At 43.0% G+C, this 15,924-nt stretch overlaps 2 protein-coding genes across 3 annotated transcripts; one reads left to right on the top strand and one right to left on the bottom strand.

Moving 5' to 3' along the window:
• The first annotated feature begins 228 nt into the window (after window positions 1-228).
• On the top strand, window positions 229-8,464 carry aprt (adenine phosphoribosyltransferase). The gene is made up of 5 exons (XM_038299397.1): window positions 229-434; window positions 1,067-1,170; window positions 2,189-2,322; window positions 3,093-3,171; window positions 7,950-8,464. The coding sequence occupies exons 1-5, from the start codon at window positions 346-348 to the stop codon at window positions 8,087-8,089; spliced, it is 546 nt and encodes a 181-aa protein (XP_038155325.1). The 5' UTR covers window positions 229-345; the 3' UTR covers window positions 8,090-8,464.
• A 1,128-nt stretch (window positions 8,465-9,592) lies between these two features.
• On the bottom strand, window positions 9,593-15,290 carry cdt1 (chromatin licensing and DNA replication factor 1). Of its 2 annotated transcripts, none has more exons than XM_038299371.1 (9): window positions 14,778-15,289; window positions 13,067-13,350; window positions 12,796-12,990; window positions 12,577-12,722; window positions 11,299-11,399; window positions 11,029-11,217; window positions 10,774-10,938; window positions 10,496-10,697; window positions 9,593-10,290 (listed from the first exon to the last, which is right to left on the bottom strand). In XM_038299371.1, the coding sequence occupies exons 1-9, from the start codon at window positions 15,183-15,185 to the stop codon at window positions 10,127-10,129; spliced, it is 1,854 nt and encodes a 617-aa protein (XP_038155299.1). In that variant the 5' UTR covers window positions 15,186-15,289; the 3' UTR covers window positions 9,593-10,126. The 2 variants fall into 2 exon arrangements, with proteins under 2 accessions (XP_038155299.1, XP_038155300.1); XM_038299372.1 differs by having other exon boundaries at window positions 10,127-10,290; window positions 13,067-13,347; window positions 14,778-15,290.
• Window positions 15,291-15,924: the final 634 nt, after the last annotated feature.

Below are 15,924 nucleotides of genomic sequence, written 5' to 3' on the forward strand. Positions count from 1 at the left end.
ATTTTTTTTAAATCATGTGCCCCACTGTTTTATTCCTCATAGAAATCATCAACCTGGCAGTCAGATGGAAACGAGCCTTCATTACTAAAGGCTGACTGATAGGAATGTTGGTAAACAATAATGAGCTGATGTCTGATGAGATGAGAATCCTGTTGCTGTGTTCCTGTAGTTGCACTACTAGACCAACCAGAAGGGGGCGGTAGAGCGGCTAACTGACAGAAGTACGTGTTGAACAGCGCATGCTCAGTACAGCACATGCGGAGAGCAAACTACACTGAGCCGCCTTCCTGACCAGGGTGGGCAAAGAGCAAAGATTATCAGTCAGTGTGGATCAGAACCGCAGGAATGGATCTAGGAACTGAAGGAAAACTGCAGCTGGTCCAGAAACACATTCGAGCTTTCCCAGACTTTCCAAAGAAAGGCATCCTGTTCAGGTAGGTCCTGTCCCCGGGTCCACTTGGAATTTATTCCCTATTAATGGTTCTGATCGGGCCCAGAAAGGTCAGGTTGATGAAGCATAGGTCCAGGTGTCATGCAGGTGGACCCTCACTCACTACAGGGGGTCCTGGCTGCTCCCTGGGTTCAGTTTATCTCGGCTAAAGCTGAAGAACTGAGATAGTCCTGGACCAGTCCTGCTGCTGCTGACTCTGCTTCCTGCCAGAACAGGAAGACTGAAGCTGCTGGAGGTCATTCCAGTTCCTACTCTGCAGCATTTCAGCATTTTAACAGATTAGGAACTGAATGGTGCGGCATGCATTTACATTTCTCTCCACTGTCTTCTACCCTCTACAAACAAATGTTTATGTTATTTATTTTTCTAAGCAAAGAAGTTCAGGATGAACTAGTTTCATCTCATTACCTTTAACCCCCGTATGAGAGAGCCATTCCCCCAGCATGATTCTGCCACTATTGTGTTTTAAGATGGGGCTTTACAGAAACCAGATAAATGTTAATGGTTCCAAAGTGAGAGCATCAGGCAGAGTTTTAAAGCTCTTAGAATGAAAATTACTTGTTCTTTTTTTTTTTTTTTTGTCATTCTGTCTGCTAACCTGTGCTGATGCTGCAGAGATATCTGTCCCATCCTGAAGAGTCCGGCTGCTCTTACAGCCGTCACCGACCTGTTTGAGGAACATGTGAGGAATCATTACCAGCAGGTGGATCTGATCATAGGTAATTCTGAGCTAAGCAGGTCTTCACTCCTCAGCCTGAGCTTGTGGTCCATACACAGAGGGGACATCTGGAAGCATCTGTACAAAAATTAAAAATGTAAAAAAAAAAAAGTAAAATCTGTACAATTCAGAGGCCTTTAGCAGGAAGCAGGATTACTGGGTTAGCCTGATAACTTCAGGTTTAACCATGACTTCCTGGTACCACAAAGCTGTGTTTATTCTTAGGAGGCTGGTCACCATGGTAACTCTGACCAGTAGACTCTCAGCTGTTTGGACACAATGAAGCTTCCTTTAACCGAAGGCTCGATTTAATTCAGAAGAAAAAACAACATCACAATAAAAGAACTTAAAATGATGTGGTGTTTAAAAAAGTATTAATGAAAAATTTAATAGTTTTGAATTTAGTTGTAATTTTTCCTCCTTTTTTTACTATTCTCTTTGTCTTTCCTTCTGTATAATGTCCTTATCCACCGCTGGTTTCTGGTATAATTGTTATATGAAGCTAATTTTCTAAAAGTAAAGCTTAGTCAGATCCTTTGGATATGACTCTATGAGCGAGTCTGTGACTGTATTATGCAACAGGAAGCTCCATGGGCACCGTCTGGGATGCTAAGTGGTCTGTCCAGATGTCCATCAAATGTTCAGTGATGCAGTTGATGAATGAATCCATCATCTTCTGACCACCTGCATGTTCAGCATATAAAAGAGGGATTTTATACCTGGAATTCTGTGAAATTTCTAATTTACAGCATTATTAAAATCAGGCTGTTAAATAAACAAGTTGACAAAAATACAGCAGGTGAAACAAGCATTGAATATGTCATAATTTTTCTCAGTAAATATATTTCAAAAGGTGCTACTGACATTTTCAGCAGATGTTGGTAGCGATCCATGCAACATTCACACATACTAAGAAATCAAATCACAGATGTCCAGAAATTAGCTTATGTGTAATAAACTACAGGGGAAAAGTATTGAACACGTGAAGAAATCTTGTCTTATGTGTCGTTTGTCCTCAGGTCTGGATGCCCGTGGTTTCCTGTTTGGACCTCTGCTGGCCCAGAGACTGGGTGTCGGGTTTGTTCTGGTCCGTAAGAAAGGCAAGCTGCCAGGAACCACCATCTGTGTGGCCTACGACCTGGAGTACGGCACGGTAAGGGCAGCCCACATCCAAGCTCTGTCCACAGTCTCGCCTTGTTTCACTGCTGGGCTCACATAGAGATAGACAGATAGATCTGCTGGTGGATATCTGTGGCCCATATGTCCGCCAGTCCATGTCCGCCAGTCCGTTGCAGGGAGACACAGACATACAACCACTCAGACTCCAATCAACATGCAGGGGAGAACATGCAAACTCCACAGGGAATGGTCCAGGTTTCCCCGGGATTCAAACCCACAATCCTCTTGCTGCGAGGCGATGGTGATTATCAGCCGCTGTCCGCATGCATCCACAGGTTTATTAGCGCAGTCAGCAGCCATGGATCGACGCGTTGCCGTCCCTCTATTTTACTTTCATTAATCATTTATTGGTGCTTGTTTTTTGTTTTTTGTTTTTTTAAACTAGCTCAAGTTTTTTATGATTGTGTGAAATTTAGTAATGTGAACAGAGAGAAGGAAAAAGCAGAAATCGGCAGCAGATATCAGGGATCGATCAGGTGACTGCTTGTTAGAGTTGGACCTCAGTTCCTTTGCTGTTCATTAGTTAATACTGGATGTCAGCTTCAAGGACAAATTTGGCTCTGATCCAGTTCAGTTTATCTTGGTTGAAGTTGTGACATCACGCTGGTTACCAGTGACAACACAGAGGTTCCTTTGATCCAACCAGAGAAGGAGAGACGAACTCTGTCTACTAGAGAGGGAGGACCAGGTGTTAATCTGGACGAGTATCTCTGCAGATCTGAGCTCGTGTTTCTGTTCCCCCAGGCAGAGGTAGAGATCCAGGAGGATGCCGTGGCTCCGGGACAGAAGGTTCTGATAATTGATGATCTTTTAGCCACAGGAGGTAAGAAGCCATGTTTTCTGTTGTCATTCTGACAGGATCCATCACCAGGATCTGATGCAGAGTGAATTAGCTTTGATGTTTCTCTGAAATAAAAACAGAAGCAAACTGAATCATTTCCAGCTCTAGATTAAAGTAACGTTTATATTGTATATGCTGTCACTAACATCTCATTGGTTGCAGATTGAAGGATAAACTCCTACATGTTAAACTTAAATTATGAGGCATTTAATCCAGGGTGACCAGACGTCGCTGATTTCTCGGGGAAAGTCCCCGTTTAAAATAATATAAATATTAATTAGCATTTTTAGTATTTAATCAGATGAGATAATAATAATAATAATAATAATAATATTTGATTATTATTATTATTAATTCTAATGTATTTGGAAGTATTTTGAGGAATGTCTCTGTTTTAGAATAGTTTAGACCGGAGGTCTTCAACAGGGGGTCTGCGACCCCTAGGGGTCCATGGAGGTACTACATGCGGGTCGCAAATGTTTTGGTTGATTAGACATTTTTTTTTTATATTCCCCCCTGCTATTTTTTCCAATAATTGAAATGTATTTAAATACATATAAACCTGAATTTAACTCACTGCAATAAACAGATAAATGGAGGCAGAAGATGTCTTTCAGTCATCAATGCACACATTAAGCGACACAGGAGCTCTTTCAAGCTGGACACCGTTTCATTCACAACACCTGTCCCATCAACCAGGAATCAGAGTCAGAGATACTTTAATATACCCAGGGAGAAATTACTTTAGTTACATTACTCCATCTGTATTGGAGGGATTATAGGACCAGTTTGGTATAACACTATTTGATACAATATATACAGGTGCTGGTCATAAAATTAGAATATCATGAAAAAGTAGATTGATTTCAGTAATTCCATTTAAAAAGTGAAACTTGTATATTATATTCATACATTACATACAAACTCATATATTTCAGATGTTTATTTTGTTTAATTTTGATGATTACAAATGACAACAAATGAAAATCTCAAATTCATCATATCAGAAAATTAGAATATTACTGAAGACCAATAAAAACAAAGGATTTATAGAAATGTTGGCCAACTGAAAAGTATGAACATGAAAAGTATGAGCATGTACAGCACTCAGTATTTAGTTGGGCCTCCTTTGGCCTGTATTACTGCAGCAATGCGGCGTGGCATGGAGTCGATCAGTCTGTGGCACTGCTCAGGTGTTATGATAGCCCAGGTTGCTCTAATAGTGGCTTTTAGCTCTTCTGAATTGTTGGGTCTGGTGTATTGCATCTTCTTCTTCACAATACCCCATAGATTTTCTATGGGGTTAAGGTCAGGAGAGTTTGCTGGCCAATTAAGAACAGGGATACCATGGTCCTTCAACCAGGTACTGGTAGCTTTGGCACTGTGTGCAGGTGCCAAGTCCTGTTGGAAAATGAAATCTGCATCTCCAAAAAGTTGGTCAGCTGCAGGAAGCATGAAGTGCTCTAAAACTTCCTGGTATGTGGCTGCGTTGACCCTGGACCTCAGAAAACACAATGGACCAACACCAGCAGATGACATGGCACCCCAAACCATCACTGACTGTGGAAACTTTACACTGGACTTCAAGCAACGTGGATGAAGTGCCTCTCTTCTTTTCCTCCAGACTCTGGGACCTTGATTTCCAAAGGAAATGCAAAATTTACTTTCATCAGAGAACATGACTTTGGACCACTCACCAGCAGTCCAGTCCTGTTTCTCTTTAGCCCAGGCAAGACGCTTCTGACGCTGTCTGTGGTTCAAGAGTGGCTTGACACAAGGAATGCGACAGCAGAAACCCATGTCTTTCATACGTCTGTGTGTGGTGGTTCTTGAAGCACTCACTCCAGCTGCAGTCCACTCTTTGTGAATCTCCCCCACATTTTTGAAGGGGTTTTGTTTCACAATCCTCTCCAGGGTGCGGTTATCTCTCTTGCTTGTACACTTTTTTCGACCACATCTTTTCCTTCCCTTCGCCTCTCTATTAATGTGCTTGGACACTGAGCTCTGTGAACAGCCAGCCTCTTTAGCGATGACCTTTTGTGTCTTGCCCTCCTTGTGCAAGGTGTCGATGGTCGTCTTTTGGACAACTGTCAAGTCAGCAGTCTTCCCCATGATTGTGTAGCCTATAGAACTAGACTGAAAGACCATTTAAAGGCTTTTGCAGGTGGTTTGAGTTAATTAGCTGATTAGAGTGTGGCGCCAGGGGCCATCAATTTTGAACCTTTTCACAATATTCTAATTTTCTGATATGATGAATTTGAGATTTTCATTTGTTGTCATTTGTAATCATCAAAATTAAACAAAATAAACATCTGAAATATATGAGTTTGTATGTAATGTATGAATATAATATACAAGTTTCACTTTTTAAATGGAATTACTGAAATCAATCTACTTTTTCATGATATTCTAATTTTATGACCAGCACCTGTATAATTAGGGGGTCCCGCTCCATCTCACCATCAGTTTGGGGGTCCTTGGCCTGGAAAACATTGAAGACCCCTGATTTAAACTGATAGAAGAAGAGAGAGCATGAATGGACCAGATGTTTTTCTTTTCCTCATGTCGTGTTTAGGAATCTGGTGAACTTAATTTAGTCGTCTCCTCCTCATCACACAGAGAAAAACAGAAACCGTATAAAAGAAGGTGCTTTTAAAACGATGTGTTGAAGTCGGTACTAAAGGTTTTGTGCTTTTTTTTTTCTTTTTTTTTAGAGTTGAACTTTTAAAAATGATATCTGTGTATATAAATCAAATGAATGAAGATTCTGAATCTTCTTCATTTAAACGGAGGCTACCAATCCTGAATGGAGGTGCCACGTTCTGGTCTCATTGGGGCTCCAGTGGGTGGAGACTTCTGACTGTGGGTGCAATGCTTCAGTTTTTCAGTGATTCAGCATCTCACCCTGTTCATCTGGATAGACCAGGGGTGTCAAACTGGTTCCAGAAAGGGCCGTGTGGCTGCAGGTTTTCTTTCCAACCAAACAATAGCACACCAGACTCCAGTCATCTAATAAAGTCATCATGTTCAGATTGGACTCACTTGATGAGATGGCTGGAGTCTGCTGTGCCATAGCTTGGTAGGAAAGAAAACCTGCAGCCACACGGCCCTTTCTGGAACCGGTTTGACACTCCTGGGATAGACGAAGCTTTGATGGTTAATGGAGTACCGGGGGGAAGTCGATCTGAAAGGATGGTTTCTTTCTGCTACTGATGTGTGTTTAGACCAGGGGTGGCCCTGAGGGCTGGTATCCTGCAACTTTTACATGCGTCTTTGGTTCAAAACACCTGACTCAAATAACTAGATGATTGAGAGGACTCTGGAGGAGCTGACTGCATACTGAGGATGTTCCACTTCCACTCCTCCGCACGTCATTGTCCATGTACGTCTTCGCCGTCCGTCAATAAACGGAGCTGAGTTATTTTTTTTGCTCCGGTCCGGCCAGGTCAAGATCCACTATTGCAATCTCGCCAAACAGGAAGAAGAATGTCAAGAAGATCCGGTTTGTCAAATTAAAATATTGTAACGATGGATCGGTAACTACAAATTAGAAGATAATTCTTATAAATTCCCAATAACTAAAGCTGTTTAAATGATTGGACTCAAACTATTGGTAATTCAACATACCAGGAAGCAGGTTTCTCATCTCCATCAAAATATATATTTTATACAGAGAGCCTTAAAAGAAACCTCTTATTGCAGGAATGGATGAAGAGATGCTGAGTTTGGCAGTAAAGAACAAGGATAGTTCATAAACTATTTTCTATGATCCTTGTTATCCCTGTTACAAAAATCCACAACAAGAAGAAAATCTTTGATCAGAAACCGCACATATGCTGGATGCTGATGGGGATTTTTTAAATATGTCATAATAAATTAAGCGTTCATTTCCGCATGTTTTGTTCCTATTAATTTAATGATAATAAAGTCGTGCATGCTCTCCTTGAGGAAGTGGGAGCAGAGCAAGATGGGATGAACAGTGCAGGCGGTCTGGTGTGGGTCGGACCAAAAGATGTGGGATTTCAGGGTTACTCAGCCATTTGATTCAGGTGTGTTGGACCAAGAACAGATCTAAAAGTTGCAGGATGCCGGCCCCCAGGAACTGGAATTGCCAACCCCTGGTGTATACCATTGTCCTGCTGGAGGGCCAAGCCACCTTCCATCTTCAATGCTCTCATTGATGGAAGGAGGTTGGGGCTTAAAACCTGGCCCTTTTTTATGCTTCCCTTCACGTGGAATAATCATGTCGCCTTTGCAAAAACCTCAAAATCATTTTGAACCCGCAGGCTGAGATCTTGGGGCCCCAGATGATTTCTTCACACCTGCTTCCTGTTGTAGATCCTCTCCTCCCAGCCTGGAGCAGGTTTACAGTTTTCTCCCTGGTTTCCTCAGCAGCTCGTTGGGCTTTGCCCTGGTTGAGTTTGGAGTCTGTATGAGGCAGGTATCTTTTATAGAGATGAGCAGTTCAAATGGGACACAGAGAACCAGAGGAGGAAGAAGAGCTTCTTAAAGAAAAAGTTACGATCTGTGAGAGATAAACATCTAAATAAATACTTATTTTTTTCACTATAATTGACAAATAAACTCCTACAATGTGATTTCCTGCAGACCGGCTGTAGGAGAGTGAGTGTCCAGAATGTGTGGGGTCTGCTGACATGTTAGCAGCTCCTTTGGGAAGTCCTGCTTTAGAAAGTTCTCGATAACGTCAGCAGCAGACGCCTGGTATGTCTCCTGCTGATGTCCTCTGCTGTGTGTTGCAGGGACGCTGTACGCAGCCTGTGAGCTGATGAAGAAGCAGCAGGCTGAGGTTCTGGGCTGCATGGTGGTCATCCAGCTCAAAGACCTGAATGGAGCCGACCGTCTGAAGCCACACAGCGTCTTCTCCCTCCTTCAGTACTGAGGAGCGCAGCGGGAGCTGGTGCGCCTCCCAGGCGCTGAAGCACAGAGCCTTAGAGATCAAATCAAAGTATTATGAGGACATTTAAGATGGAGCTTCTGTCCGGCCCAACGTGGCCAGACAAATGGACACTGATTCACCCTGATTGATCATTGCCTGCAGCTGGAACCAGGAGTAAATAAACTCATCCATTTATTGGAGATCAGATCCTCCTTATCTGCCTGTTATGAATCCAGCAGCAGAAGGAAACATTTTATCTCTGCAATGAGGAACGACTTGATTTCAGTTCCTTCTCATTCAACATTACAGAGCAGTTCTGTCTTATTTCAGCCCTGCAACAATTCATTGTTAAATAAATTCAGATTTTGTTTTATCCGATTAAACTTGTAATATTGTTTTTGTAGATCTAGTGGTGCTCCATCCATTTTGACCAAATGTCATTTTCTAAGTCTTAAAATAATCTCTTCAAATTTGCCTTCAGCTTTCAGGTCCTGAGACTTGACATCAAACTAATGAACCGTTAAACTAAAGACTGGTTTGAAACCATTTTTTTTGTTTTTACGGCACTAGTGGCTCGTTTTTGGACCACAGGCTGGATTCGACACAGGGTCGGCCGCCTCGAGGACTAAGACCTCCGTACATGGGTCATGCACACTAACCACTGCACCACCTGCACGCCCTTGAATCAGTTTTTAACGCATATGTCATTAATCTTTCAAATGAACTTAGATTCATCTTATTCCAGTTATGTGCTGGTAGCACTCAGCTGAACCGACCATCTGCAGGATGCTCGTTAGCCAGCGAGTGTTTAATGGAGGAAAGGCCAGTTAGTCTGTTTATCCAAAGACATCAATGTGGAAAGAAAAACTAGTTGGATTTCTAGAATATTGAATTTGTTCCACTGATAGTTTCTAACAGCCAATTTCTAATCAGGATTCCAGGTAAAGTTGATCCATTAAACCCAGAAATTCAGCAAATGAAAAACAGTAAAAAGGATTTTAATATAAAAACGATCCAATTAGAGCAAAGGCTGCTGAACCAACAGCCGTCTGCCTCACAGTGTCTTCATCTGCCGCTGGTTATTTAGAGTTCTGCACCAAACATCACCACTAAGTGTCAGATTTTAGCATTTGTTCACAGTTGAGTTGTAATGAACTCAAAACGAAAGAAAAATTAACAATTTTCAATAAGAGTTTCACCTTTTAATCAGAAAGAATTCATCTTTCTAATGTATAACAGTGTATGGAGAGAAATGTGCACCATTATTTTTAAAGCAAACAAAACATTTGAAACGTATGTTACAACCTTCAAGAACAGAAAGTTTTATTTGTAAAGTTACATTTAAATAAAACTTTTATACAGTTTGCCATTTTTTTCAGTATTTTTCTGCAAATATTTCCAGATTTAATTTTTTTTAGTTATAACAGACTATCTGGACGATTGTGTTTTATAAGATGTTATTCTCAGATCCTGATTTAACCTTCTACAGTCCTGTTATATTTTACATTTTTTTGCGTTTTGCCAATTTTATTCTTTTTAAATCCGTACAGATTTCCTTCTCTACACTTGTGGTTGGTCTTTGCATGAACCATTAGAAATGAGTCTGCTCTGCGTCGCTGTTAGCAACAGCATTTCTATTGGTCCGCACACAGACAACCCAGAATCTTACAATCTGGAAAAAGTTTAGAGAAAAAAAAGAAAAAAGTTAAAAATATGCAGAAAAAAAATTGGAAAATAAAATCTGAAAAAAATAGTAAACCTTAAAAATATTGGTTTAACATTTGCAAAAACATTACAGACTAATCTAACAATTGTTTTTAGTCTTGAGAAGTTTCCACAGGCTGTGGTGCCGCATCATCTGAACCAATCAGGCGAGAGGAAGTCCCTCAGAGCGCAGTCAGTGGAAAACAGTCAGCAAAACATGACTCCTTCAGTTGAGAAAAAACGCCAAAATCTGGTTAAAAATCTTTTCCAACACAGAACCGGAGGACCAGACGTTCATCCTCTCCTCGTGTCCGCTCTGAACATGGAGGGAAGGTGTCAGAGCTTCTCCTCCTCTTTCAGTCTGCGGTTGAGTTTGTCCAGAACGATGCTGAGCTCCTCGCTTTTGTTCAGTTTCAGGTAGAAGTCCTTCCTGACCAGATGAACGCTCAGCCAATCAGGAGCCACCTCTGCCAGCAGACGGACATGTTTCTCCATGTCTCCTTGGGTAGAAAAGAGAGGACAGTGAACGGTTCTGTTCCGGTCGCTGAACATCACATCATGGTGCATCTAAATACTGCAGCTAAGCTCTGAGCTGCGCTGAAGTATTCACACCCTTCGATCATTGTGACAGAGGCTCTAAAAATGGCTGACAGTAGGGGTGTGAATACCGCGAGGCGGCTTGGAGCGTCTGCAGACTGAACTGACCTGGACTCAGAGCCGACCTGTAGCTGGCCACCATGCGGTTACACGCCACCTCCATGGTCAGCGCCGCTTTCTTCTCTGAAACAAAGACGTTTCGAAGGATGCGGGCCAGCTCCCCGAGCCGTGACATCATCAGCAGCCGCTCCTCCTGCGCCGGGTTCCGGGTCATAGCCGCCTGCAGCTTCTGGACCTCTTTCGCCCGAATCTGTTGGAAGGAAAGGAAACGGAAAGTAAAACCCAGAACCGAGGCTGCTGGACGCTCCGAGGCAGACGGTACCGACCCGGTCCAGCAGGCTCTGGGACACCCCCTTCAGGGCAGACGGGACCTGGGCTGCAGCAGAGGCTGGTGTTGCTGGAACCGTTGGGTTCTGGGTGCAGCCCGGTTTGGTACCTTCTCCATTCTTTTCTTCTGCTTTTCGGGCCACAGAAACCAGAGCCTTCTCCATCTGAGCACAAGAGAAAATCAGTGGTTTTGTTCAGAGCCAAGGGATGGGAGGGGAGGAAGTTCCTGTCTATCTGAAACCATGGCACCGCACCTTAGGGGTGATGAGGGATCGGGCCTTTTCCAGAACCTCCTGAGCCGTCGACACCTTCTCTGAGCGAGGAGCCTGAGGCAGGGAGCTGGCCGTGATGGCGGCGACGGAGTCTACGTTAAAGCGAGGGTGCCAGCGGGTCAGTTTGTCCTCTGGAACTGAGACAGCCGGAACCAGAGAGGACAGGAAGGCCTGTGGAGGAGATCCAGAACACATGAACCCTGAAGCTCAGGATGGAGCCTAAAGAACTGAGACCAGACAGAAGCAGCTCACCCTGTGATGCTGTTTGACGATGGAGACCAGGTTCTGATGAAAGATCTGCCTTCTCTCCAGGAGACGGGCGGCGGATAGTGCGGGCCGCGCTTCGTTTTGGTCTGAGGACAAACGGAGAGATCAGCAGTTAGGACAGACGCCGTGGCGCACCTCACGTCTCAGGTATCCTCTGACATGGGAGCTGGCTTTTTACTGCTGCTTTTTGTATCTCTGCTTCTGTCTCATGAACCCCAGTCAGCCTCAGCAGATGGCCGCTCACACTGAGCCTGGTTCTGCTGGAGGTTTCTTCCTGTTAAGAGGGAGTTTTTCCTCCCCACTTTCGCTACAAGCATGTTTAGTGTGAGTGATTGCTGAAGAGTCAATGAAATTAACTGGTTTTCCTTAGATAGAAAACCTTTAATCAGTCTGACTGGATGATCTAGTGAACTGTAAAGTGCCTTGAGGTGACGTGTTGTGAAATGAAGCTATAGAAATAAACTGAATTGAGGTAGTGGACAAGAACTGATCTGGTTTACGCACTGAGAAATCACACTTTGTTCCCCGTTCTAGTGAAAATTTAACAGATGAAAAAACACTGGTGCCAAACGTGTTGCCAACTTGGCGCGTTTGTCACCAAATATAAAGCCATTTTTTCAGTGTCAAGAGACTTGGGCGACAAAAGCATTGAATTGTACTTTTCCTGAGTTATGCCCTTTCTGGTTGGAAGACTGCAAAAATTAACCATGAAATAATTTTAAACTGACAGTAAAAAGCTGTTGATCTACAGCCTACAAATTAGACGATGACATCATCTAGCGCAGAGGTCATGGATTAGCAGACCGTTACAGTTGATGAAGCAGACTGATGAAGTTTTGTCAATCTCTATCTTGTCTTTTTTTTATTCACCTTTTCTCCCTTTATTTGTATTTTCCACAATAAAACTACATCCACAGATAAAGCAGATGACTATAGTAAAATCTGCTGAGCTCTCTCTGGAATTAAGACAAAAATTCCCATTGCAACTTTACCAGAAGGAGGAAAAAGATGTTAATAAAAACTTAGAGGTCACTAAAGCTCGTTGATCTTTAGTGACCTCACTTTTTCCTTTTAAATTAAACTAAACTGGTGTTAATCAGTTTGGCATTTCTTTAGCAAAAATAAGTTTATTTGCTTTTGTTTTAAGGTTATTAAAGACTGTTGAAAGGTCTAAAGGAGTAAGAAGCACATGTAGTAAAGAGGTTTCTTGAAGGAAGCCCAGTAGAACCGGAGCCTGAATGTTGCTGCTCTGTTTGGACTCACCGGAGCGGAGGAGCGGTTCCACCGTCAGCTGGTAGCTCCCCTTAGAGATGTTGCTGTTGAAAGTGGGAACGTTCTTCTCCTGCTTGAATTCGTACGCTTCAGGGAACACAGTCTTTATCTGACCCACGTGGCTCTCCTCAAACCTCCTGGAATAAAAACAGACAAACCTTTAGTAGGGGGGTTTAGTCACCATGTGAACCGGGCCAAACTGTTACCTACTTGTGCATCATGTCCTGAACGCCCTGCTTGATTTTGGTGAAGGTGGCCGTCTCAGAGCGGTTGTACAACATGGCGACCACCGTGTCCATGTTCCGGAACATCTCGGCCAGTGTCTTGTAGTGGTAAGGCAGGGTCAGGCCAGGGGGCACGGCCTGTGCGAGGGTGTGGTACCGCTGGTACCCTGGTAGCCCGGTTCTGCTTAGAGAAACAAGGGAGGGTTTTAGTAGCGGGTCAGGAGCACCGTGTCCGTTTGTGGACTGCACGGACTCACCCTTCAGGAGTTTGGGTCTCGGTCGGCTTGGCCTCTTCTGCTCCTCTCTCCTCCTTCCTCCTCTGGGCTTTAGCTGCCAGCTCTTTGGCCCGGGCCATGGAGAACCGCAGGGCCTGCAGCTCCGTGCTGGGACCGGATGGAGCCGCATTGATGGAGGTGGTTGGAGATGATGAAGAGGAGGAGTGTGGAGCTGAAGACACAGGGCTGTGGGCGTCCTCGGCCCGTTTCCTGATCGTCTGAAGGCGGGACTTCAATGCAGTGAGGTCCTCCTGACCCAGAACCTGCTAGAGGAGAGGAAGAGGCCGTCAGCACAGAGGCATTCATAACCCCAATTTCTGACAGGAAGAGTCCAGACAAGAAACCTCTGCAGGAAACTTAAGATAAGGGAGATGCTACTGAGTCCACAGTAACGTTATTAACAGTTACTGTGACAGACAGGAAGCAGAAGCTATGCTGGACAGCTGTTTTTAAACCGCAGACATGCGCATCAATAAGTGTGAGGTTAGCCGTCCATCTTTGCTCCACCTCCTCCCACCACTTAGCAGCTCGTTGTTGTCAGTGTCACCACCTGATCCGTCCCGTAAGCGCAACCCGTCCTGCATATGCGCCATCAGCTCATCCATACATCCTGGTCCACTTGATTTTATTTTGTCAAAACCTAAATTACGTTTTTTTCCTCCTCATAATAATGTATAATAATGTATGTCCTGAGAAATGAAACACCTTAAAGTCCTGTTTTATCACTCGACTGTTTCTGATCCCCACGGGAAATGTGATCCTACGCTACTTCCCGTGGCTTTTTCGGCTTTGGATTTAAAAATAAATCTAGCCTTTTAGAGTTTTATGTTTTCGTTTCAACATTATGGCATATAGTGGGTATCACTAAAGGTATAAAACATTTTTTTAAAGATAAGCATTAGCATTCTTTAGTTTACGGATAGAAACTCATCCTTCTTCAACTCATAATCCTTGTATTACATCCAACATTAACCTTTCTGTTTATTTATAGATTGAGATTGAGATGAAATATATCTGTCTAAGCCAATTTGTACATACTGCCTTTCTGGTATTTTACAGTTTACATTAATGGTGACTGAACCACTTTGAGCCACAAGAACATAAAATGTAGGGCACATAATTCACAAGAACAATATAATGAAGTCAGATCTAATCGGTTTTATCTACTGGATCAATTTGGTCCACTTCAGATAAATAACATGTTGCCGTCATTAGAGTGAAAATGACCACAGGTGTATATTGCTTATTTATTCTCCAGGTGACTGAACAGAATTTATATTTGTAAAAACACAGTAAAATACTTTTTATATTTGAAAAAAAAAAAATATATATATATATATATTTATTTATTTAATAATATTTGTTTTATTTTTAACTCTGCCACTCATTTTTGTATTTTCTTAAATACAGTTTCCTAGAAGAACAATAAATAACCAAAATATATATTTTTGACAGAACAGATATAATAAAAATGTATAATCTATAATAAAAAAAAACTGACAAACTATTGGTTGAACCTTTGTTCAAACATAAATTAGCCCCCAAAATGTGTCAAATCTCCATTTTTTAAAACGTCTTTGCTTCTACCAATATTGTCCCTAATGTCGCTCCGTAGAGGCTGGTTCCCTTTAGCAGAACAAACACCGGAGCAGGTTTGGTTCATGTTGAGATCTCAGCTGCTGCTCCTGCTTACCTGGGGCTTCTCCTCAGGTAGGACCAGCTTCTTCCTAGCTGTCCTCCTCCTGGTTGTTGTTGTTTTCTCGTTGGACTCGGCCGCTATGACCCCTCCTGCTTGCCGTCTCTTTTTGACCGAGGAATGCTCTGCGGTCACTGAAAACACAGCAGCCCCGAGATCAAACTCTGCGTCGGCCGAGTTCCTCTTGGGGGTCCGAGGCCTGGATGGCTCCTTCTGGTCTCGTTTGGTAGAGACGGACTCCTCGGTTTTACTCAGCCCGGCTGCTTCATCGATGACCCGGACAAACTCCTCGTGCACCGGAGAGGAGAACCGCGCCGCGGGGCGCTGCTTCCCGACGGGCTTCGCTGCACCGCGGACTCCGTTCTTCCGCTGGGAGAAATAATCTGTTACCCGAGCCTGAGCCATGCTGCTGCAGGATCAGAACCAAACACCGCTGGGTCGGAAACAGAACTATATAAACAGCAGCACTCCGGATGTAGTCACGCTCAGTGGGACGGAAGAGAATTTTCGCGCGAAATCATCAAAGCCACACCCCCATCCAGGCCGCGCATGCGCAGACCAGGCTTACTGACACGGCACCTATAGTACTTTAAGACAATAAATAAACCTTAATAAATAATTAGATAAGTTAAAATGTCATAAAATAAAATGTGAAATAAATTATATTTCTTCCATAAAATCATAAAATAGAGCTTTCTGAGACGAACTGACTCTGTAAAAAAAAAAAAAAATATATATATATATATATATATATTTAACCCTTTCATGCATAGTGGTCACTACAGTGGACAGTTATTAAATGGTTGTTTTCTCTTAAATGAGCATGTTTTAATGTCACATTTGCACATATGTTACTACAGTGGACGCTAATGTATCATCCTGCCACTTGTCAAACTGCCACCTACTCGTCAGCCTTTGCAAGTGACTTTTTTTTTTCCACAAAAAAAACAAAATGGCCGACAGAGGAGCAAATGGGTTGTGAGGGAGAGGAATATCTGCTCATTCCTTCTATTCTAGGCGATCCTTGCAGGTAAAAAAAATATGGGGACATCAAGTATCAAGTATAAATTCCAAGAATTGATTCTGTGTTATTAAAAATTTGTAAGTAATGTGTCCACTAAGTTGGACATTATGCAACTCCCTA

The sequence above is a fragment of the Cyprinodon tularosa genome, unplaced genomic scaffold (assembly GCF_016077235.1).
Source record: "Cyprinodon tularosa strain WSP-4 unplaced genomic scaffold, ASM1607723v1 ctg428, whole genome shotgun sequence".
In the NCBI taxonomy this organism is placed as follows: Eukaryota; Metazoa; Chordata; class Actinopteri; order Cyprinodontiformes; family Cyprinodontidae; genus Cyprinodon; species Cyprinodon tularosa.